At 40.1% G+C, this 24,307-nt stretch overlaps 1 protein-coding gene across 2 annotated transcripts; it reads left to right on the forward strand.

Moving 5' to 3' along the window:
- The first annotated feature begins 215 nt into the window (after positions 1-215).
- Positions 216-24,227, forward strand: LOC306812650 (protein ELYS-like). Of its 2 annotated transcripts, none has more exons than XM_079327417.1 (27): positions 216-672; positions 3,999-4,125; positions 5,181-5,434; positions 6,854-7,034; positions 7,838-8,045; positions 9,176-9,292; positions 9,949-10,033; positions 10,831-10,981; positions 12,652-12,784; positions 12,871-13,052; positions 13,292-13,353; positions 14,073-14,201; positions 15,515-15,605; positions 15,692-15,781; positions 15,960-16,100; positions 16,874-16,978; positions 17,099-17,192; positions 17,492-17,615; positions 17,720-17,776; positions 18,799-18,945; positions 19,689-19,876; positions 20,051-20,195; positions 20,294-20,425; positions 21,601-21,748; positions 21,834-21,981; positions 22,465-22,660; positions 24,062-24,227. In XM_079327417.1, exons 2-27 carry the CDS (start codon positions 4,005-4,007, stop codon positions 24,089-24,091), a joined length of 3,459 nt encoding a protein of 1,152 aa, XP_079183543.1. In that variant the 5' UTR covers positions 216-672; positions 3,999-4,004; the 3' UTR covers positions 24,092-24,227. The 2 variants fall into 2 exon arrangements, with proteins under 2 accessions (XP_079183543.1, XP_079183544.1); XM_079327418.1 differs by lacking the exon at positions 216-672 and adding an exon at positions 3,082-3,360.
- The last annotated feature ends 80 nt before the right edge of the window (positions 24,228-24,307 follow it).

The raw sequence follows: 24,307 nt of genomic DNA on the forward strand, positions 1-24,307 counted from the left end.
AAATACAGTGTTAGCTGATTTTATTAGTTTTTAGCTCCTATTTTATTTACACCTCAGCTAAAATATCCTTATTTGTTTGTGCTTAAGTAGAAAGCAAGCAATATCAAAAGACAATTGGCATTAAATTTAGTAACTTCCTAAAGGTTTGCAATTTTCCAGTAATTTTTTACTTAATGGAGTTTTAATTATGTGTTGAAATGTTTTACTGTTTTTTCCCTTTCTTTGTAACTGATTCAGTGCATAGTTCTCAAGTGGTGACCAGTTTCACCGAGGAGCAGTTTTAAAAGGAGTGTGAGCATAATGTGTGGGAGTGGGAGCTCAGAAATTTGAAGGACACAGAAGGAAATGGAAGCAAAACCAGACACTGTGACTGTGTTTAGAGCCTGAGAAAAGGAAGAAGCTGGGGAACAGTCTTAAGGCACCAACTCAAGGATGGGTTTATAACGAACTGGAGAAAATAGACTTCATGTGGGTGCTTTCTGTGTAGGCTTGCTACATACGTGAAGGATGAGTGAAAAGTTTTGCAGCTGTTTGCACATGGATCTGAGAGGGAGAGAATAGTAGTGCCAGAGAAGTGCAGGAGGAGCCTGTGAGAAGGAGGTGGGATGCATTGTGGTGGTGGATGCATGCAGGAAACTGGGGGCAGAGAGCTGCAATTTTCTTGAAAACAAGGTGGGAATTTCACAGGAACTACTGCTGGTTGCTGAATAGAACATTCTGAAGTTTTTCTATAGGAAAGTAATTCCATGAAGGGTGTATGTTTTTATCCCCTAAAGAAGTGCTGGATGGCTAAAAGCTGAAGCCAGATTGTGTTGTACCTTTGGGGTGTAACACCACAGAAAACTCCACTGGAAGGCTGACCACCTTGGGACAGCTGAATCTTAGCTTTCAGGAAGAACAAAATGGGGAGCAATGGCAGATTTTATTTCCAGGAAGCACACAGAAGGAGATATTAGTGATGGGAGTATGAATAACATTAAGGGCTGTTGTTAGAAGGTATTTTGTAAAGAAAATTAATGTTACAGTGGAAATGGTTCTCTTGACTTACCTCAAACTTTTTTTCTTCAGATATTTATAAGCTAAAGCTGATGGAAGTATTCATTCCAGGTTGTAACATAGAGTTAAATCTATTTAACTTTCAATAGCTACTCAGTGCTTGAAGTGCTAATTGATTCGTGTTGACTTTATTTGCCTTAATATTTCTATATGTCTAGTGTGCAAGTAAGGGCACAGATAACTATTTAATCCCCCATCAGAACTTCCTCTCATGGAAGATTACTCTCAGGGTTGTCAGTGCAATAAATTTGCTGCAATTTTATTACTTCCCATGTAACTAAAGTTGTTGATTTCTGGTGAGAAAAAAGCTGTAAGTAGAAAACAATCTACATTTTCTCATGAATAGTTAGGCAGTGCTTGCAACAAATTAGTCTAAGCCAGTCTGAAAATACTGAAATAATAGAATTGTAGGTAATAGAACAGTGTTTTTCTTTTGTTTGTATTTTTGTTGTCTGTGCAAACTTCTGGGTTTACCTTCCAGGAATGCTTTTTTCACCAAAGTAGTCAAGATGAGTCTCTTTGATATGCTTGAAGATAAATGCTCTGTGGTTCCTGTTGACTTAAAGCTGTTCCTAAAATAAAATGCATTTTTCAGCACTGGGCTGTGTGGTAGTATGTGAGGTAGAGGGAAAAATACAGTTTATGGTTACTGATGTATCCATTTGTGTCAGTTCCTCCTTGGCTGTGTCATGACTCAGAGCAGGCATTTGATGTGCTGTGCATTGCTGCAGAGCTTGGATTAAACCTGAAGTGAAACATGAATTATTAGTGAATGATTGCTTGCTTGTATTTTGATACTACAACTGGGATTTTAATAACATTGGGAGAAGGATGCAGGAGGTGGGTGTGTGATTTCTGTGAAAACCAACAGCACGAGCATGTATGACCCCAGGAGTCCAGGGCATGGAAAAAACCTTTGCTTTTGATCTGACCTGTTGTGTTTTCTGACCATGGTGTCTTCCTGAAAGAACAAGAACAGTGTGCTCATCTCAGCAGGATCCAACAGTTACATAGGCCAGGTAAGATCTTATTCAAAGAACCAACTAAAATCAGGTTTTGTTAATACACTGTTGTAAGACTGCTCAGATTTTTTTATCTCTCCTTATTAACATAAGTGTAATACGCTTCTGGTGTTCATTGGTTTGGAGTGGTTTGTAGCATTTCCTACATTTCTGTCATCCTGGCACTGAACACTGAAATGTAACAGATGCTCTCACACAGAATCACAGGATAAACTGAGTTGGAAGGTATCATTAAAGTCCCTATCCTGGCTCTGCACAGCACCATCCCCAAGAGTCACCATGTGCCTGAGAGCACTGTCCAGACATTTCTTGAGCTCTGTCAGGCTGGTGTGATCACTTCCCTGGGGAGCTGTTCCAGTGCCCAGCCACTCTCTGGATGATGAACGTTTTCCTAATATCTTTTTCCAATACGTAGGGGGCCTAAACCTCCCCTGACACAACTCCAGCCTTTTCCTCGGTTCCTGTCAGCTCGGTGCCTGCCCTGGCTCTTGCCCTCACAAGGAGCCATTGGCTGCACTGAGGTGTCCCCTCAGTCCCCTCCCCGCTGACCAGACCCGGCGACCTCAGACTCCTCATGCACCTTCCCCATAGGCCCTGGGGCCCCCAAGGCCCCTCTTCGTTTCCCTCCCCTGGATGCTGTCCCGGAGTTGAGTATCTTAGATGGTGTCTCCCAGCCCTGCAGGGTGCCTGTGGCAGGTGCTGGCTGTTTGTGGAAGCAGCCAGCGCCGGCTCTGCCCTGGGCAGCCCCTGCCGGGCGCGCGCCCTGCGCTGCCTGACAACAACATGGCTGCTGCCGAGCCAGGCCCGCGCGCCTCTGCAGGAGCCCGCGCTGCCTGACAGCCCAGCACTGCCCGACCTGCTGCTCTGGGAATTAAGGTGTGTGATAGAGTACTGGAGAAACAGTGGTGACAGGCCTTTCCTGGTGTGATGCTCCTCTACTGCTGTGGTGGAGGGAATAGAATCCTTAAACTGGCAGGAGAGTCATCGGACACCAGGCCCTGCTGCACAGATTGCAGTTGATCTTGACAGGTTGCTGGTTGTAGAAGCCTGTTGGAGAATTAAATGTTCCAAATCAGTCTGGTTACAGCCTTGGGCAGCCTGCTCTAGGTGATGGCTTGAGCAGCTGGGCATTGGACAAGATGACTGCCAGCAGTTCCAGAAGGCCATTTTAGAATTTCGTTATACAGCCAAAATTCTAGACCTTGTGCTGGGAGGGACAAGCGAAATACCACACTGCTGTGTTCTGTACTGAGCCCCTTGGCACTTGTGATTGTCTGTCCAGGTAAAGGAAGCAATGTAGATACAAGCATTAACTCACTACAGACTTCAGGAACTTTTGATTGCTTAGCCATGTTAGATAGGCTGCAACTCTTGAATAAAACCAGAGCTGTGTGTCAGACAGCAGATAGCTTGGTAAATTTGCTCTAATTTCAATTTCTGATCTTTGTTGGTTTTGTTTGTTTTCTCACTTAAAGGAAAATCATAATTCTGGTTAGCATCGAATGCACAATTTTAGCTGTTGGGAGCTGTTGGGATAGAATGCTAAAATCCTTTCTACTTCTTATCCTCTGCTGTAGGTTTATGCTTCCTGGAGAGCACACTTTTAAAAACTTTTCTGAGATCAGATCTTGCTAACCTGTATGAGTAGACTTGAACTTGGTGTGTTGCTCTATTCCCTGTTATTTATCTTGCTCATCCCCCTATGTCACATTTTGTTGATCTCATAGACATCAGAAAAGCACTCCTTTTGCTCTGCTGTGAGATGAAAAAACTATCCCGTGTTCAATTTTTTTAAGTAGAAAGAGCTACAGATGATGTATAGGAGATTTGTCACTACATACTGATGAAGCTTGGGTCAGTCTCAAAGATATTTATGGCTGACATGGGACTATTTTTGCCATTTTTCTTTTTTTTTTTCAGTGAAGAATGCGAGACCTAACGGCTCAGGTAACGAGCAGTCTGCTGCAGTTTCCAGAGGTGACTGTTGAGGCACTTGGGGAAGCTGAGACAACTCTAGACTCTGTGTTGTGTGGGAAGTTTTCTGGAGGTGAGCATTTTCCTTTGAATTTGGATTTGGTATAAAGTTGTTACTGCCTGAAGCAGAGGGTTGTAACATCAGATTGGTTCTGTTAAATAAATGCATCAGGTTCTGATAGTGCTAACAGGATATTTTAACAATCAGAAATGGTAGCATTGCAAGTGCAACAGCCTGCTCCAGTCCTGTGCTATTTAAATAATATAACAGACCATGCTCCCCTCAGTTTTAAATGAAATAGAAGGCAGTTTTCAAGGAAGCAATGGTTTTGTTTCAGGATGTATTTCTCTGTACCAGCTCAAGCACTGCCCATGTATTTCTAAGGTTTTTAATAGGATGCAGATGAGGACCCAGTGAGAGTTGCTGACAGCAGCTAAGCAGATTAGGCAGTTGACTTTCTAGGGGATCTGAAGGTAGAGCTGGATGCCTGTCTGAGAGTCTGGGCTTCTGTTAAGACCAGGTAGAATCTTATCTACCTGACTTTACGTGCAGTAATGGAGCTAATCCTTCCTTTGAGCTTGAAGTCCCTTGCTAAAGGAACAGATTCTTCAGTGAAAACAACACTCGTTAAACTCTTTCTGGGATCAGCAGGTGAAAAAGTTGAAATTTATGCATGCAGTGCCGATTTGAAGATAATTTCTTGTCCAAATCCCTGCCCAGAGTAGTCATGTATCAAGCAAAATTCCTAACTGGAAATGAATTGGTTTAAATGGGCTGTATTTGAAGTATGCTCAGAGGCTTGTATTCCTGTACATATTGAGGTGTTTTCTAGCAAAAGCAAGCCAAGTCTGGTGTACAGACTAGAACTCAGTCTATTGTAATCTTTATCCCCAACAGTCTTGAGTGCAGGAATGACAAGTACAAATGCAAAAGAATGGGTTTATTAATTTTAAGAGGTACTGGTTGAGGACGGCAATGGGCAGTTGAAAGGAATGGCGCAGATGTGGGTGGGTTGGCCTTCCTCCGTCCCTTTGGTGCATGCGAGGGAAAGGCCCAGTGTCAGTTGCAGTGCTGGTGTTTGATTCTTGTGCTGGGGATGTGCTCAGTGGTGCTGTTTCCCCCTGCAGGCAGAAGTGGCCTGGCCTGGCTGGCGTGTGGCCCCCAGCTGGAGGTGGTGAACTCGGTGAGCGGAGAGCGGCTCTCTGCGTATCGCTTCAGCGGGGTGAACGAGCAGCCTCCCACTGTCCGTGTGGTGAAGGAGTTCTCTTGGCAGAAGAGGACTGGGCTCCTGGTGGGCTTGGAGGAAGCAGAGGGGAGTGTTCTCTGTCTGTACGACCTTGGCATCTCAAGAGTGGTTAAAGCAGTTGCTCTTTCAGGGAGGGTATGTATCCTTTTACATAAATTAAGATTTTTGTGGTGTCTGTGCTGCATATTCCTGCTTCAGGAAAAGCTTTGGAATGTCTCTTCACAGTTTGTATGTTTTCTGTATTGTATTAACATATTGTCAGCCAAGAGAGCCTTTTTGTTAACACCCCTTTCTGCATTTTCATCAGTTTTGTTTTAACGCTCTAAGAAGCACCATGTTTACCGAATTATTTTCCATAGAGTGGTTGCATATTTCAGGACTGCCACATACTATTTTCCCAAATTTTCCTGGTTTGTATGAGGCAGAAGGGCAGCATTCAGACTCAGTGAGCTGGGAAAAGTTTTCTTTGTTCTTCCTCAGAATGAGTTAGCAATAGTCTAGGAGAACAGGAAAAAGCAGTGCATACCATAGTGGAAAAATATGTCATTTTAGGAGCTTCTACATGGAACATTTTTGGAAGACTGTGTAAAACTAGTAAAGATTCACTTGGAGCCAGTTGTACTATGAAAAAAAATACCTTAAATTAAAAATGTTAGAAGCAGCAACCCTTGAACCTTGTCTGATTGCGCAGCAAGATGTGTTCTGTATTTTCTCATCACAGTCACTAAGCACAAGAATTTGAATAATCAAAACACTTTTTTCTGTCCTCCGAGCAGCAGAGAAAATTGAAAATTTCATTTGAATCATAGAAATTGTGAAAGAAAATAAAGTTGCCTGAATTTACTAGAGGTACCTGTGAGACTGGTGTTTTTGTGACCAAGATAAAAGGTGGATTGTGTGGCAGGGGCCAGGTCATAAGCCAGTGCTTGATACAGAAGAGAACTTCAGGGGGCCTAGGGGTTTTGATATTTCCCCCTACTTCTGTGGGTAAAAAACCTACATAAAAAGATGGACTGCATTGTGATGCTCACTTTGCTTTGTTTTCAGACAAACCATTGTTGTTGATGTAAAGCTGTCTGTTTTCATGGTGCTGCATTTGTAAGAGGATGGAAGATAGCCCCTGTTCTTCTATTATCCAGCTTAAGTGCTGCATTTATCCTATGAAATGCTTGGCAAAGAAAGCCTGGACAGTATCACAGAGCTGCTAGGCTTTAAACAGTTGGAGAACTAGATCTAGCTTTGTCTTTCTTATTTAAATCCTCTACACATGATGAAGCTACTAGCATGTAATTGATTTCGTGTCTAAGACACAGTTATTTCTAAGAAGGAAATAGAAATTGATAAGCTGTAAAGACAGAATACGCCATATAAGTGGAGAGAGCTTTCTTTCTACTGATTTCCTTTTTGCTTGATATAAAAGGGAACAATGCTTTGTTTTTAAGTTATGAACCTGCATTTCCTTTCCTGTTTCTGATGTGCTGATGCTGGCTGCCCTTCTGAGGGTTGCTCTTGAGCCTGCCCAAGAGCTGTGATGCTAACTGCAGCTCCCTGCAGGTGACTGCCATCGAACCCATCAGCAATGACGGCGGCGCCAGCGTGAGCACCCGGCACCTGCACCAGAGCCTGCGATGGCTCTTCGGGGTGGCAGCAGTGGCCACGGATGTTGGCCACGTCCTTCTGGTTGACCTTTGTTTGGATGATTTATCTTGCAGTCAGAATGAAGTAGAAGCATCAGGTAAGCTGCAGTTTTTAAACCTGAGTTTAGAAGTAAGGAAATGTATTTCTTTCCAAAAACCGGCTTGTATCCCAGTGAAGATTCAGCGTGCTGATGGACCACTGACATTTCTGACATTGCTGATTGCAGATGACAGTTTGACATGGTATGGTCCTGAACTGATCAAAAAATGGGAGTCTCTTAGTACTCCTCCTGATATTAACAAGGCCCCTTGCTGCCCACACCCCTTTGTCCCTGTGATTCTTACCAGTGGGATGTAGGATTTTTTCCATTTGAGTCAGAGCAGCTGTGTGATAGGAAGTTGTGTCAGAGGTACCTTAATTCTTGGGAGTGATCTCCTATTTCCATTAATTACTTGGGGCAAGTTTTAGGCTTGTGTGTTTTAAAATAAATCGGGCTTATCAAAAATCCTTTATTTGGGTGAATGAATACTGCAATTTGTGTTTTCAGGTTGCTTACACTGTTGTGGGTGTTGTAAGAGTGGCTTCAGGAGCTCATGTCTCTTCAAGTAGCTTCATCATGAGGTCCAAAATCCTGGTTTAAAGGGTCCAAGAAAAATTTGGTTACGGTGATTACATTTGTATCCAATTTTGAAATAGGAATGAGAATACCTGTCCCATTGGAGAATCCTTTTGTTCTCTGAATGGATACAGAAACAGAAATGGCAAAAAAGGTGTTGCAGATACAGCTATTTTGCCTGGCATGGTAGAATTAGATTATACACATTGTGTAATCACATCAGTTTAAAATGGGACTGAAGTTGCATAATACATTAATTTCTTGCCTACTTTTTTTGTGTGTAGATCTAGAAGTTGTCACTAGAATTCCTGCTGAAGTTCCACAAAGAAGAGAAGCTGTGACAAGGCAAGGGAGGCATCTCTGTTTTCAGTTACGAAGTCCTTCAGGAACAGCAGTATCAACCCTGTGCTACATAAGCAGAAGCAACCAGCTCGTTGTGGGCTTTTCTGATGGCTACTTGTCACTGGGGAACATGAAAACTTTGAAGAGGGCGTAAGTAGTCACTTCCATTTGGCCATGCTTGGAGGTACAGGGGTCTTATTTTTTCTGCTTCAGGAAATAAATTAATTTGAAGAAAAAAAAATTATCTCTGTGACTGGATGTTGGGTATAACCAAGGAGTGTTCAGAAATCCCCTTCTGAAATAACCATTATCTCATACATGGATTAAGCTCAGTACCTTTTCTCCAGTGGACTGCAATTTATTTCTTACCTTATCTGTAGATAGAGGTCTTGGGGAAAATACTGGGTCATGTCAGACAGTAGGGATGTGAGAGATCTGATTTTTATAAATCAGTTTGTTCTGTTTAGTCATATTCAGTGAAACAGGGCAATGTGTGTTTTTCCATGAGACAGATTTTAAGACAATAGGACATGAACTGAAATGCTTCAGTGTATTTATAATATGATTTTAGTGATTATATTTTTTTAAGGGACTAGGATGAAACTAGTGAAGCATGATAATCCAGTAGCTGATATGTGCCTGAAAGCATATTCTTTCCTACATTTAAGCCTTGATGAAAGTAGGGGTTTGATCCATTTCAAGGCATAGATGTACATCAACCAAATTTTCCTTGGAAGCCCTTAAGGTGAGAATAAGAAGCATGTAGATTTATAAACAACAGAAAAAATAAAAAAATAAAAAAAATTAAAATCTTCTGAAGAGCAATATCATTTTTAATACTTGGTCAAATTCAGATAGGGTGTACTTTACCAATCTGCAGTTACTCACCAAAAATTACTGATACATAAATAGATAGTGGAGGCATAATTAGGGGCCAGGAAAAGATTACAAAGGTAAAACTAAGGTTCAGAAATCTGAAAGAAGAAATTTTGTTAAAATGTCGAAGAAATGAGAAGCTCTTTGTGTTTGGTGTTGTTTTAAATATGTTCAGATTTACTGCATTTTAAGTTCAATATTGAAATAGGCTTCAACAATAGCAGCAGTGTTTTCCCCAGCCACTCAACTAATCATTTCTGTTCCTCCTCCTTAGGCAGAGGAGGACAGAAACAGAAGTTATGGTTTTGATGGACAGATATCTCCTCACCTTGACTGCTGCATAAAAGGTAGTCACTTGCTTGACTCAATTATTTGTCTTTTCTGTTTTTTGTTCAAACCTGTAGACACTACACTCAACTTGGAGGAGGAAGGATTCCTGTCTGTGCTCTTACTTTTCAAGAGCCTGAGAATGATCTTCAAAATTGTTGCTACTTATGGGCTGTTCAGTCTACACAACAAAGGTGAATAAAAATTACCATAGGCCATTGATTTTGCTAATGTTTTTTTTAATATTTGTTTACATAGAACAGTCCCTAAAAGAGTATTGCTGGTTGCTTCATGAGAGCTTCAGAATTCTTTGGCTTCCTTGTATGCCAGTTCAGCTTCCCTGACAGAAAAGGAACCGTGTTCAGCAAACAAATCCATGGTTTCCAGAGGGGATAAGGCATAAGTCAGAGTGTGGAAAGGTGTGCTGTATGCAAGAGAGGGACTGGAACATAGGTGGGAAGGGGACAAGCATATCTCTCTCTCTCAGCATCAGCAAGCCATTTAGTCCAGCTGTTCATTAAATGGCAGTCTTCTTGAGCTTGACTTCAAAGCAGTTTTCATGGAGAATGCATTACTGTGAAAAGCTATTTCCAACAATTTTAGGTCCATACTGCATATTAAAGCTTTCCAATGGTACCATTAGCATTTGTCCCTGAAGTTGTTCATGTCAAAATTTCCTCCTTTATGTTTTAGTGGCTAAATGGGACCAGTTGTCATGTTTTGGGAAGAAGTGTTTTTCTTTTCAGGTAGAGCATGCTTTTATCTAAGTTTTAGCCTACATCTAATAAAATGGCAATGAGTATTGTAAAGCAGTTTTGTAATCAAATTTCCTCATTTATACTTTTTCCAGTGAAGGAAATGCTCTGAATGTACATCTGTTGCAGTTAGCATTTGGTGACAGGAAATGCCTGGCATCAGGACAAGTCATGTATGAGGTAAGACAGGCCTGTATGTGAGAAGATGGAAAGAAAGTTTCCCTTGAGTATCAGTTAAATTGCCTCTTTTTATATGAATGAAAGCTGAAATTTCTAGTCATTAAAATGAATGCCTGATGAGTTTATGGAATTGTCATGCTTTATCTTATGGATCCATCCTTTCTGTATATCTATTTCTGTGTATCTCAAAGCAGTTTGCTTACTCTGTAGTAATTTGGGATCTTAAACACATTGTCCATGTTCATCCCATGTCCTCTTCATAAGGAATTGAGTGATATTTCCCTAATAAGAGCTCATGTGGTTTGAAAGAAAGTTTTAAATCTCTAGGAAGTTCTCATTGTTACTAGAGAGATGAGTATTCACTCTACTGATGTGTCTGTCGATAATGTAATGTGACAGACCTTTAGCTGCTGTAATGTCAGGCTCTGTAACCAAAACATGAAGCAAAGTCTCTGTGTGAAGATGTGTTCCACTGTTTCAGATGTCTCTTTGTAAGTGCATGTTCAGGTTTGTGAAGACACCTTGATGATTCAAAGAACTCTGCAAAACATGTTTAGATCTAGACTAATGTTAGGCAAATGCTAAATTTTGAAAGTATGCAAAAGCCTTTGGAGCCAAACATGCCCATTATGACTTGACACTTCATTCTCTTGCATGTCAGATGTAGTTCCTATTGATGGGAAACATACAGTAAAAGAGATACATCATATCCTGTTTGCATTAATTAATATTTAGATATAATGTATGTTGTTATTTCAAAATTGCCTTTCATCTTTTTTTTTATTTTTTTCACCCAGGGTTTTACACACTGTGTCAAACTGTTCAGTTTAGATCTCTCTGGTGCAATCTTTCCCTGGAGAGGGCAGACCAGCAATACTAAATTCCTCAGCTTTCAAACCATAGAAAAAACTCACAGCCATGCTGACAGAGAGGATAGCATTAATGAAGGTTTGTTCTGGTGTTCCTGCTTGGTTATTCTAAACTATGTGATTTGGAAATTAAGCAATTAATGCTATTCTATACCCACAGTTTTAAAGTCTTAAATAGTTGTCTAAGCTTACATTAGTGGGCTTATTAAAAAAACCAAACTCTGTATTTAAGTTATGTGAGACTTCTTATCCCTCTGAACACCATTCTTTAAAGGAAAAAGTAGGTTTTATTTTATGTTTGCTGGGATGCTAGAGCAGTGTATGGGGTCATCTGTATAATGCTGGTCAGTCAGTTTGTTCTGACAGTTGTCTTGATTGAACAGTAATACCATTCTTTCTATTGCTTAGGAATGTTACCTGATTTTTTTTTTTCCTGCTCAAACCTCTGACTGCATCCAGTGTGCATCCAGTGAAACTAGCTCCCCAGGGCTCAAAACTGGGGCCTGTGAAATATCTTCATCAATGATCTGAGTGAGGGGATTGAGTGCACCCTCAGTGATTTTGGGAAACATCATTTGGACAAGAGTGTTGGTCTGCAGGAGGGTAGGAAGGCTCTACAGAGGGATCTGCACAGGGTGGATTGATGGACCTAGGTGAATTGTAGGAGGTTCAAACACCTCTTGCAATGTTACAGGCTTGGGGAAAAGTTCTTGGAAATGTGCCTGGTGAAAAAGTACCAAGGTGTCCTACGTGACAACTGGCTGAATATGAGCAACCCCAGCACATTAAAAAAACCCAAATCCCCAAAATAAAAAGAAGAAAAACCTTTTCTGTCTTGTTATTATCAAGGATGAGGCATGATGAAATACCTGTTAGTTTTTTGATGGTTTCTAATTAGGTTTTATTCAGAACTTGTTCAAGTTAAGTTCTTGGCACACATGAGCTTCTGCTGGATGTGTGTGGAGGTTACCAGTGAAGTTGTCTTCTGAGTTGTGAAGATAATTGTTATACTCTAAGGCAGTGTTAGCAGCTGGCAAAAGTGAAATGCCACAGAAGTTCACAATGAGGCATAGCAAAGTGTGTGAGGATCCCTAGTGAAGAATTGAAGAGAGAGCAGAGAAGGATTTTGCAAAACATACTGACTTCTTTTGTTTCTTGCTCTCTTAGAGTAAATGATATTCACAGACTTTGTTTTACACCTAGAGAATACATTCTTCCCAGAGAACACAAAACATTCTACTTACTGAGGAAACTGGAATAAAGCATTGGGAATGCTTTATGTTAAAATCTTTATTACTATGTCCTGTTTGTATTTTTAAGTATTATATCATTTATTTAGTCTGATAATTTCAATATTTTACTTTGACTCTTTAAACTTCCTCTTTGGTCATATATGGAACTAAAATCACACTAGCTGCGTGATACAACTGTATCACTCATGTAAATACAATTATGCTTTCTAAAAATAGCTATCTATGTGCTCCTAGCATATCTTTCCCTAAAATATTCATCCAGCAAATGCAATTAATAACATGCAAAACTTAATTCATAACTGTGTATTTGATTTTGTTTAAAATAAATGTAATTTGGATAAGAAAAAGAGGCAGTATGACTGAAGCCTATTGCAGAGTTAGTTGCTATTTCACACTTTTTAAAATTGCTCCTAGTAAAGTGTTATGCTTCATGAGTGAAATAATAGCATATATCTCATATTTTCTACAATAAGAAACAATGTCTTGTCTTTGACAGCAATCTCTCCTGACACCAGTGTATCAATCTTCAGTTGGCAAGTGAATACACATGGTCAGGGAAAACCATCTACTTATTTGGGTGTGTTTGACATCAATCGCTGGTATCACGCTCAAATGCCAGACTCACTGAGGTAAGTTTTAATTAAATGGTTTCAATATCCCAATAAAGGATTAATTTGAAAATTGCTGTTGAGCTTATGCACTTGTTTTCTTTCAGGCCAGAAGAATTCCTTCACGACTGCCCCTATTTTGCACTGTGGTCACTGGATCCTGTCATAAGCATGACTTCTCCAAACCTCATTTTGGATATTCTAGTACACGAGCGTAGTCTAAGTCGGGGGGTGCCTCCTTCTTATCCACCACCTGAACAGTTTTTTAATCCAAGCACCTATAATTTTGGTAGGTATTTCACTGCTTTTCATTTGAATTGTGACAAGCTTCAGTGGAAGTCAAATGCCACTAAGTGGCTCTCTTTCTTAAGTTTCTTCAGGCAGAGAGTAACTACTTTTTGTGGCAAGTTTGTAAGTGATGTGATGAGGGAAAGGGGTGCTGGAGGTTTGTCTTTGCAGACAGCACTATTCAAAAGCATCAGCTGGTGACAAGGTAACAAGGTCTGTCAAACGTTATTGTTTCTGCAGATGTGACGTGCTTGCTGAACTCTGGAGTTGTTCACATGACTTGCACCGGCTTCCAGAAGGAGGTGACATTTTTTTACTATGTTGAGACTGTCAAGAGATGAACCTTTTCTAACTTTTCTCTTGCAGTGCTTTGAGTGTCAGAGAGCACTTTATGCTCATCCACATGCATAACTGCAATCATATCCTGCCAGTTTAATGCAAATGTTGCTGTTTTAGGGAGGCATGAGCAGGGATTGAATGGCTAGAAAGGAATGCTGTAGTAGGAAGAAAGTGCATGGTGGAAGTTGGTGAAAGTGTTTACTTCTTTGTATGGTGTGGAGTTAGGGCTTTGATCTCTGATGAACTTGAGACAGGAAGAAGCAGGGAGAAAGGGAAAAGTGATGTAACTGTTTAAGAAGAAATGCATGTTATTTCTCGCAACCTTGGCCAAGTTATAACTTCTGAGCCACTCCACAGCTTTTGACAAATCTTTTCAAATTAAGTTCCAGCTCACTGAATATTGCCACATGAATCAGCTTCTGCACAAACAAGCACATAAGTGTGATTTAAAGTTGTGTGTTAGGTTTTTACAGAATATAATTTGTGTCAGGGAAAATAGCAGGGCCTGTGTAATGACAGACACCCTGGAAAATATTTCCTTTAGCATTGCAAGTGTTGGTATTTTCTTCTTCAGGGTTTTGGTTTTTTTTTAATTGAAACCATTCATTTGGCTGTTGTTTTTAAGACAGAAGCTCTGCGATTGAATGCTGTCTTTACCTGTGTGTTTTCGTTGCTGTTTCAGACCCTGAAGTTTTTGAAGAAGTCTGGTCCTTTAATAAGTGAAGCCATTTGTGACAGCTACACTCGGTGTCTTGTAGCTGGCTTACTGTCTCCAAAACTGTCTGATGTCCAGCCATCCAGTCTGAGCCAGGTGAGTGTATGTTGGGGAATCCAGAGGGAAATGCATCCATCTTGTCTGAAGGCTGTAGAAGCTGCAAGACATGACCATCTGAGTTTTATGTGACTTGCAAGCAGCTCTGACAGGCAAGTGTTGACATTATTTAGGAGAAGTAATAATATTCTTAGATCCAAACTCTAAATTTGACTGGGAAGAGTCCTCTTGGCAATCAGACCCAGCCCATAGAATGCTTATTTTGCAAGCCTGATGTAGGCTCTTACATTTTGATTAGATGTTCTGATGTCAACTCTTGTTGGGAAGTAACTTGGGAAAGCAAGAAATTTTATAATGACCTTTGCTGGATCATGACTCTATTGTTCAGATTCTTGTTATGCATTTGAGCAGGGATTGCTTTTGGATGCTAGAAAGAGAAATTTAAAAATTAGGTAAAGAAACTTGGTTTGGAATTTCATTGGCCACCCTAAGCAATATTTGGCATGTTTCCTTGTCTGAAACCAGATTTCAGAAAAAAATCGACCTATCGCACATGCTTTCAAATGACAGAATGTGTAGAAATGTCACTGAATGTAATAATTTTACTTTGAAGCCAAACATATTTTTGAATATATTCTTAAAAATAGAGACAAGGGGAAAAAAGAAAAAATGCAAAATTCTATGCAGGATCATTTTACCTGAAGGAAATGTCTGAACACAAGCTGAAATAAGTAACTGTATTGTTTTCCATGTGTGTGCATGCCTGTGCAATATCCTTCTTAATGCTTGCCATGGCATTAGAATACAGCATTTGAACAGGCTGAAATTTCAGCCTGTTAGAACTGAAATGTTGCACTTCTTTATGGTACTTTACCAGATTGGAACTTAATGTTTTGGCTGTCAAAGCTGCTTCATGTCTTGCTAGTCTCAGGAGCTGCTTGGCCTCAGCTTCACTGTTCCCATGCAAACACAGTTTGTTTGCTCTGTCCCCTTCACGTGTTGCTGATGGCAAAGGGGTGTGCCCAGAGTGCATAATGAGTATTAGCAGAGGATATTACTGAAAATACTAAGTTGGGACTCAGAAAATGAAGACTGAAACCCCAAGGCACAGAAATAGAGATGAGAAGTAGCCTGTGTGAAGTTGAAATGTCAAGAGGAAAACTTTCCTGTGTTCCTCAAACCAGCAAGCAGTCCAGCCTGTGGCTAGAATTAAGACAGAATCAAGAATATGGAATAAGTTGCATTTCCAACTAGTGTCTGAATGAGTATCCAGTTAGAAAGAAACACTTCTGTTGAGGCCCAGATATGAAAAGTATGTGAGGTAGTGATTTGCTTTTGTCTGTTCTGTTCAGGAGGAGCAGTTGGAAGCAGTGTTGTCAGCTGCTGTGCAGACAGGTTCTTTAGAGCTTCTAACAGGATGCATTAAACACTGGACTTCTGAAGGTAATGCTCCCTACGTTGCTTTTCTGTTGTGTCTGTTTTGCTTGGAAATTGTGGCTTCATGTCTTTTTTGTTTTCTCTTTTTAAAGAGCAGCCAAGTTCTGCTGTGAATTTACGGTTTGTTCTTGAGTGGACGTGGAACAAAGTGATCTGTACAAAAGATGAACTGGACCAAATCTGTGAGTACTGGTGTAGTCGTTTTGGAAACCTGGAATGATTCTTTGTAAAGGATTTTCTTCAGTAATCTGCATGCAGCCAGTGTATGCTCCTGGTTCTTTAAGTCTTCTGTGCTTGTGTGAGTGTCCTTTGGAAGTCTGCAGTTGCTGTGCTGATGATTGACTATTTCTCCTTGACAAGGTGTTCCACTGTTTGATGGCTCGTGCAACTTCATTGACCCACAGACATTGCAGTCCCTTCAGCACTGCCAGCTGCTTCTGAGCAACCTCAGCACAGTCCTGAACTGTTTTCTGACAGAAGCCCGAGAGCTTACTGAGAGAGGTTGGTGGGAGCACTGCTAGGTGTTTGGTCTGATTGTTAAGATTTGGGAGGATGCTTGGGTTGTAACTGTGGAGACAGGAGCTGTTGTTCTTTTTTGCATGGTTGGGAGAGAGTCAGGTGGAGCTGGGAGGTTAAGTTTAAATCTGAGCAGTTGGGACTTTGATTTAAGATTTATGATTTCAGACTTTTAATACACTTTGAATTCAGGGGAGCAGCTTGTTGTGGAGTTAATGAAGCTGGGAAGGGAAGGCTACACTGATTCAGCAGTGAGCTGAGTAAGGTCCTGGGTGGCAATTGCAGCAACTGAGTGTTAGTTGCAATTAGCTAGCAATTGATAGTTGTGTGCAAATTGCTGGGAAATATAAAGGAAACCAAAATGAGTAACTTCTAAAGCAATTTCCTAGAGATTTATAGCTGTTGATTGAAAAAAGTGTTGTTGACATATTGTGGGCAAAAGATGACTCTTACTTTGCTCAAGTAAAAATGTAGTTTTCTGCTACATAGAAAACAAGCACCTTCTTCCTGAGTATATCTAATTGTTTTGGGTTTTTTTCAATTTTAACCTTTATTGATTCTATTTCTCTGTAATGATTGGGGTTTTTTTGCAGGGGGAGTGAAGGTTTTTTTTCCTTCAAATTCATAAGTGTTCCAGTGGAACAACTATAAAGACAGGTTTCTAATGTGTTTGTTTATACTTTTTGTTTGTTCTGTGAGGGAAGTTTTGTAAATGAAAGGAATTGTAAAATCCAAATCATCTTATGCCTTTTTCCCAGGTTTTACAGATTTGACAAATAAGCAGATGGTAACCAGCCTCATTTCTTTGTATGCACAAGTGGTGATCTGGTTCTGTCGATCCAGTCTCCTTCCCGAGGGTTTAAGTAAGCAGAAATCATAGTAAGAGAGCACTTGAGGCTCTGTGATTTCCATCTTTCTAGTCCAGATTTAGTTGAAAAACATGGCCTTACTTCTTTAACTTGCTTTTACTTTATCACCTCTAGATGATCACATGCATTTGTCTAGACCTTTCTACAATTACCCTCTGATTCAGAGCTACTATACAGGTCATCGAGAGAAACTCGAGCATTTATCAAGGTAAGACTCAGAGGAAATCTCTAGAAAGCTGCCACTGTGAGACTGTGTGAGAGTGGTTATTTTTGCAGTTCAAACCCTTTGTCTGCACTTCCTTGACATTGCATGTAGGAGTGTAAGAAAGCAAACCTGGAACCCAAAAGGTCATTGCAACTCTTCTCTTGGATTTGTGCTTGGACTCCTTAATTAATGAGTTCATTGTGAGCTAAGGAGTGTCTTTGCTGTGACTGAGAAATCTGTGCCACTGAGAGGCTGGAATGAGTGTTTTTCTCTGTCCAAGCCCTTGTTCCCTTTTGTTGCAGAGGCAAATGGGATTCTGACTGCTTGATGATTGATGGAATGGTTTCCCAGTTGGGAGAGCAAGTGGAGAAGTTGTGGCGGAGAGATGAAGGCGGCACTGGGAAATACCCACCAGTTAGTTTACACGTGAGTGTTGTGTTCACTGGAAACCCCAGCAGCAGCAGTGGTGCCCTAAAGGCAATGGTTCTGAAAGACAGGAGCATTAAAAACCTTTTCTTCTTTCATTTCAGGCACTGCTGGATCTCTATTTGCTAGAAAGCATTGAAGAAAGTGATAAACATGCAATTGTATCCTTTCCAGATTTGGTTATTTCTCTGTGTGTGCACAAAAATATTCTTACAAGTTTGTCACCTGTGGGGTTTTTTGTGAAGTCTTTTCTGATACAAGAAAATAGGTTCCCTAAAATATTCAAGATAAAAACCTTGCTTAGTTTTTCTCAAAATGTAATACAGTTTTAATTTTTTAAAGCACTCCTTTCTGTAGTGAAGGACTATGTATTAGAACAGTGCCTGAAATGTGCTGTAACAGTGGTTTTCCAGCAGCTGTTCTTTGCCAAAATAAATAGTTTCCCAGCCCAGCTAATAGTGTTTTCTCTTTTTTTTTTTTTTTGTTAAAAGTGCAAGCACACAGAATAATAAAGAGGGGATTGAGAACAGTCATTGGGCAGAAGCCTAATTTTTAAGCTGCTGGCACATGCAGACTTGCCTTTTTTGTTTTTTGGCTAAACTGAGAAGGGAACATGGAGAACTAGGGGTTAAAAATTGATGTAGTCCCAGGCTGCCTAACTCAGATAGGTCCCTAACATGTGATGTCAGAAAGGGAAGATGACACTTGGAGTGAGGGATCCACATGCAGTTCTAAACACAGTTTCAATCAGTCAGTGCTAAGTTGCATTGTAAGGGCACCATAACCTGTGTTGTTTTGTGAAGTCAGGAAATGGAGAAATCTAAACAACTGTAGAATTTGTTTTCCTTAATCATTAAGTATTGGATGCTCAATTGTGTTGAATGTCCAACTGGTAGCTTCACTAATGGAAGCAGAAGCCTGAATTTATAATACCACTATATTAGTGCTGCTTTTATATCTCCCTTTTTGATTTCCTTTTCTTTCTAGAAGTATATTCAGAATGTTGATTTGTGGTTAGGACCTGAGTATTGATAAAAGAGGTTTTAATATCTTTAAATGGCAAGATCAATACATTGGGGATTTCTGCTTTCTGCCATTTAATACTCTTGTTTCATTGTTTCTAAATATAATGTGATAATTTTTTGGTATTAGTGATTTATTCACCTTAATTAGTTACTCTCAGACAATTTACTTGCTGCTGGACATCATGCACTCCTTTCCAAATAAAACAGAAACTTTACTTGTTTCCTTTCCAGCTGCCTTTGCTATCCCTTGGGGTCTTGTTAAGCTGATTCGAGGGTTTTGGCTTCTAGATCACAATGATTATGAAGTAAGTATGAAACAGTTAAGTTAGACACACATTGCACTGCAGAGCTGTAATTAATAAAAATAGTGTTAAAAATTGGTGCTCAGGTAGTAGGAGCTGTTGTAGCACAAGCAGCTTTTTTGAAACACTGCTCTGGTATCTTCAGCAATAAGTTAGGATTTGAAATTTTGCTAAACTACTTTGACAGGAGATTGATTAAAACAAAGGTGTAATCAGCGTAGATAATGCTTCATATTTGAATTTTCTGCATTGTCTGTGGTTAGGTTTACAGCAGACTGGTTGGGCACTGTTTCTAAAAATTTTTTTGGTTACTTGGAACATCGAAACTGTGATGGTAGCAAGAAGACTTGAGGCAAAAGACTGCAGAAGTGACTTTTCAACCTGTTCTTTGTAATGCTTTATGTTGTTTCTTGCCTGCCAACATACCAATACAATAAATTTGTTTGGCGAGTAACTTCATATTTAGTAACGTATTTATAAAAAGAGATGTTTGTACACAGAATTTTGTGAATTTAGGAAAATCTGATTTGTTCTTCTTAAAGCATTCTCTTTGTTTTTGTATGGTTGCTTTTTTTTTCCTGCAAGTGCAGAAGAATTTTTAATGGTATGTCCTGGATCAAGTAATTTGTTAGATAGACATCTAAGTTAGTGTAACCCACATCCAGCCTTGCTGCAGAAAGTTTTGACTGTGTTGGTTGCCTGGCTGTGTGTATCTGTGTTAATGGAGCTGCTCTCAACTTGTCCAGAATGCCCTGGCCCTGCTGTTCCACCCAGCTACGATCAAGACTGTGTCATGGCAGCACATGAGGATAATTCAGTCCCTCATGTGCCAGGGAGAGCACAGGAGAGCCCTCAGGTACATCCAGATGATGAAGCCGTCGATGTCCAGCAGCAGGGAAGTGCGGCTGTTCCTCACCGTGTTGTTGTCCAACAGGTAAGGAAATCTCCCACTCTTGTGGCATTCAGCTGTTGGGAAATGTGAAGAACTGGTGATGGAAATGGGGCTGCCCTCTAGTTCATTTGATCTTTGAATGAATACTATCAGTGTGGGACATTTTTTTGGCTCCAGTGTTGCCATTCCTTTCCATGTCCAAAACCTTAACTGCAGGTGCATGGTGGAGGCTTGGGGTCTGCTGCAGCAACACACCACCAAGTTAAACATAGAAGAGCTGCTAAAGCACATGTATGAAATCTGTCAGGAGATGGGGCTCATGGAGGATTTGCTGAAGCTGCCCTTCACAGACACAGAGAAAGTGAGTTTGGAGAAGAAAGGAAAAAAATCTTCATTGTCTCTTTGGCAAGAGAAGAGACAGAATCGTAATTGATGTTTGAAATGTGTTATTTCCCACAGGAGTGTTTGGAGAAGTTTTTACAGGCCAAATCTGGTGTTCAGAACCATGAATTCCTCTTAGTCCACCATCTGCAGCGTGCCAACTACATCCCAGCACTCCAGTTGAATCAGTCCATGAAGACCAGTCTGATGGTAAGGGTAGATGTCCTGCTGAGTGCAGAAGTTTCTGTTGGTGTGATTGATCACTTTTAATAGTCCTCAACAAAAAACCTGCTTTTATACTATTCTTTGAAAGACTTAGGAGTAAGTTCCTACATGTCAAGTTGTAGCTGACAGCTGAACCTAAAGGCTGGGTGAAATAATTTTACTACAGCAAACAGCCATGTGAAGTTATAAATGAAATGTTGCAGACCATGGTTGACTCCACTGAAAGTTTGTTTCTACCTGAGGAAAAAATAGGTATCCTTTCTATCATCCCATCTTTTCATTCAGATCCTCAGATCCCTCTGTTATATATGGTTTAGACTATGAAAGTTATTTGTGTCACTTTTTTCAGTGGAACAAAGAGTATGTTGTATGTTATGTCTTTTATCTTGCGTTTATCTGAGAGCAGACTGGACACTTGACAGGTAAAATATGTGCAGTGGGGTTTAGTTGGGGTTTTGGGCTTTTTATTTTCTCAAATTATAGTGCAAGCTCTCTGATTCCAGTAGTTTCATGCTACAAATTTTATGACATAAATTCTAACCTATGTTTCTCAAAATATCCAGATTAAATTTTGTGTTATGTGAACTTCTCTTAGGGACCCTCTGATGCATGTGTTGTTTTTTGAAAATGTATTTTTCCTGTAAGTCAAACTTAAAAGGTAGTCTTGGAAGGTTTAAGTCCCTTATGTATGTGAAAACTGTGCTCCAGACAGGAGGTATGTGTAGGAAGATTTTCTTAACTTGTTTTTATTTTCCCATCATTTTGTCCAACATAATTTGCAGTTTGCCTATGTATTCACTAATCTCAGACATCTGTATTTCATGATAAATAGAGCAAAGCCTGCTCTTCCATAAGCCATTTGAAAATTGCAGGTGCTAAGAAGTATGCAAGAATAAGGCTCTGCAAAGTGCCAGTCCTTTGAACTAGAAGTTTTATGTTCTGCTTTTATTCCAGTCTTTCCTACACATATTCAAATCTAGCAGGTGAAATTGCTGTGTGCTCCTGGGAGGAGCTTGGAGCTTGCTGTGTCTCTGCAGTGGATTTATTCTCCTTTGTCTGTAGAGCAAATTTAGACCTTGGTTAGAAAGAGCAGAGATAGTTCTGTACAATGAGCTTCTGGGAAATTATTAAATTCTTGCTTTACACATTTCCTTTGTCAGAATGATCGTGATCCTCGCTTGAGAGAGAGAGCAGTTGCCAGAAATTCTCTATTAGACCAATACATCAAGATCCTTCCCACAGTGCAAAGGAAGCTGGCAGTGGAGAGAGCCAAGCCGTACCGTTTGCCTTCATCAGTCTTAAGAGAAGGTAATTGTAGAGAAGGGAAATACAATGTGCAGCCAGCCATCACTGTGATTACACAAGGCTGATACTTTTCCCTCTTGCTTTACAGTCCCAAGGTCAAAGCCATTGTCAACAGCAACAAGGCAAACTAATGCTGGAAATGTGCATATAAGAACAAGTTTCATCAGTAAAGTGCTGTCCAGATTTAAAGAAGCATGGCTAGGAAATAAGAAAAGCAATTTCTCAGAGTATAACAAGTAAGCAGCTTTTCCACAAAGTTTAGCCTTGTTCAGTGTGTTTGAGGGGAGAAAGAAAAAGGAGAGAAATCTGTTTGGATTATGTTACTGTCTTGGTATGTGGTATGTGTGAATACAGCTTTGTTTTGCTTTTGACACATAAAATAGATAACCTTTGAGACACAGTGCCTCATAAGGAATACTTGGAAAAACCTATTTTTCTGCTGAGAATGTTTGTTATGCAAATGTGCTTGCAGAGTTTAAGACAGCTGAAACTAAAACTTTGACTACCACCAAGCTGTTGGTGTACAGACTTTGACAGACAAAAAGAAGTCCCTGTCACTTCCATGTGGGCCTAATGCATCACCCCAGCACTGAGGGTTCACCTATTTCTTGTTCACAGGATGTTTCTGTTCTGCATCATCTGATATGATCACAGCATGCTTTTTTAATTTAGTTTTTGATGTTCCTAGTTTAGATTGTGTATTTTAACATTTTTTAAAGGTTGCTGGATTTGGTGATCCATCCTGTCCCTTCCTGCTCTGTGGCACAGGATGAGAGCCAGCAGTCCCCATGCAGGCCTTCTACATCTTTTGTGGCATCCAGCCCCCTGAGATCAAAAACACAGTGCTCCAGCTCCCAAAAGAATCTGCCAAGAGCATCAGAGTTGAATTTACTGGAAACTCCTCTTGTGGTCAAGGTTTGTATTTTAGAAAGTCGGTAGCAAACAACCAAACCAGTAGAAACAAACAAAGATTGTGAACTTTGTTTAAAATGAAACCCTTGGATTCAAACTGTGATGTATTTTTAGCATGCATGTAGCTATTGTATATACACTCTTTTTCAAAGCAGTAAAATGAGAACAGAGGGAAAGTTTAGTTTTCAGCTAATTGTCCCACAGCTTTGAGAAATACACTTGTTTTCAATGCATGAAACAAAGTAAGTTGAACCTGGACTTTTCAATCTACACATAGCAGCTTAAAGATGCAATTTGTGACTCAACCATGTCAGTATTAAGTGCTGAGTAGCTTTGTGTAGTTTGATGTGCATTTCTACAACTAGGAACTGCATGCTTCAGACTCTTAATCCTGTCACATGAATGACAACTAAGCCGTGTCAGTGAAGTCAGTGTCAGATTCTGTGATGGCTCTGCAGGACTTTTGCTTATCAGTTGTTTGTATCAAATTGTATTTGCAGTCACTGCCATGAAACTGTTACCATGCAAGGCAACAGCACCTGACATGGCCCCTTGGTTCTGATCTTTTTGCCTTTGCCTACCTGAATGAAATCATTGCCATCTCCCTAAATTATAACCTTTTTTTGTTATAAAATATCACCTATACTATTGAACTAGCTTCATCCTTCTCCTTTCTAACTCTTTCAATACTGTAAAACATTTCTGACCCAGGAACACCTGAACACTGATACATGAAGGTATGCAGGTATTTTTACAGCACTGTAAAAATCTCATGTGCAGATTGATTAATTAGTGCAGAAATAAGCTGTGGCTGTTGCTCTGTTGACTGGCATCTGGAATATGGTAACTGAAAATGCTGCCATTTGGAATAATGACTGTATGCCTTTTACAAGAGCAGCACAGAAATTGCAAAAATTACTGAGATAGAACACTGTAGACAAGAAGATGCTTTATTCTTGTTTCTTCAGGAAATTTGAAAAATAACCTCTCTGTTGTCATGACTGAAGCTTTAAGCATTGGGAACCCAAAACTGTATCCTACCCTGTTGGAGGCAGTCACTCTGGCTGTGGAGCAGTGCAGAGGCACTGCAATGGGATGATCAGTGCTGGCTGTGTACACAGCTTGTGTTGGAAAACTGCTCCTGGCCATGGGTGGTGGCAAATGGTCAGTTCTGAACAGAAATCCCAGAAACAGAGCATGTGAATTGCACACTGCTCTGATCTCTGTGCTCAAATACATGAACTCTTAGCCCTAAGGCTGCATAAAGTGTGTACCTATGTTAAACATTCAGGGGTGATCAGAAAGGAAAAGCAGCTTTCCAGTGCCTTCAATGTCATCTAGCTCAATGTGAAATTAGTCTGTTTGCTACTGAAGAAAACATTAATAGATATTTTTTAACTTTAGGTTATTGAAGATAGTGCGCTGACAACATAAACTTAAGAAGCAGCACCTAAAATACCACCATATAGTGAACTACATCCATAAAGCAATCTTCAATACAGCTATGATACTATAAAACATCAATTTGTATGTGATTTGCCTCAGAATAATAAAGGTGAATGTGATGCAACTGGGGGAGATAGAAACTTTTATAACCTTTATATATCTCAGAGTAATTTTCATAGTTTTTACAAGTTCTACTCATAAAAC

This window comes from Erithacus rubecula (assembly GCF_903797595.1).
Source record: "Erithacus rubecula genome assembly, chromosome: 2".
Taxonomy (NCBI): Eukaryota; Metazoa; Chordata; class Aves; order Passeriformes; family Muscicapidae; genus Erithacus; species Erithacus rubecula.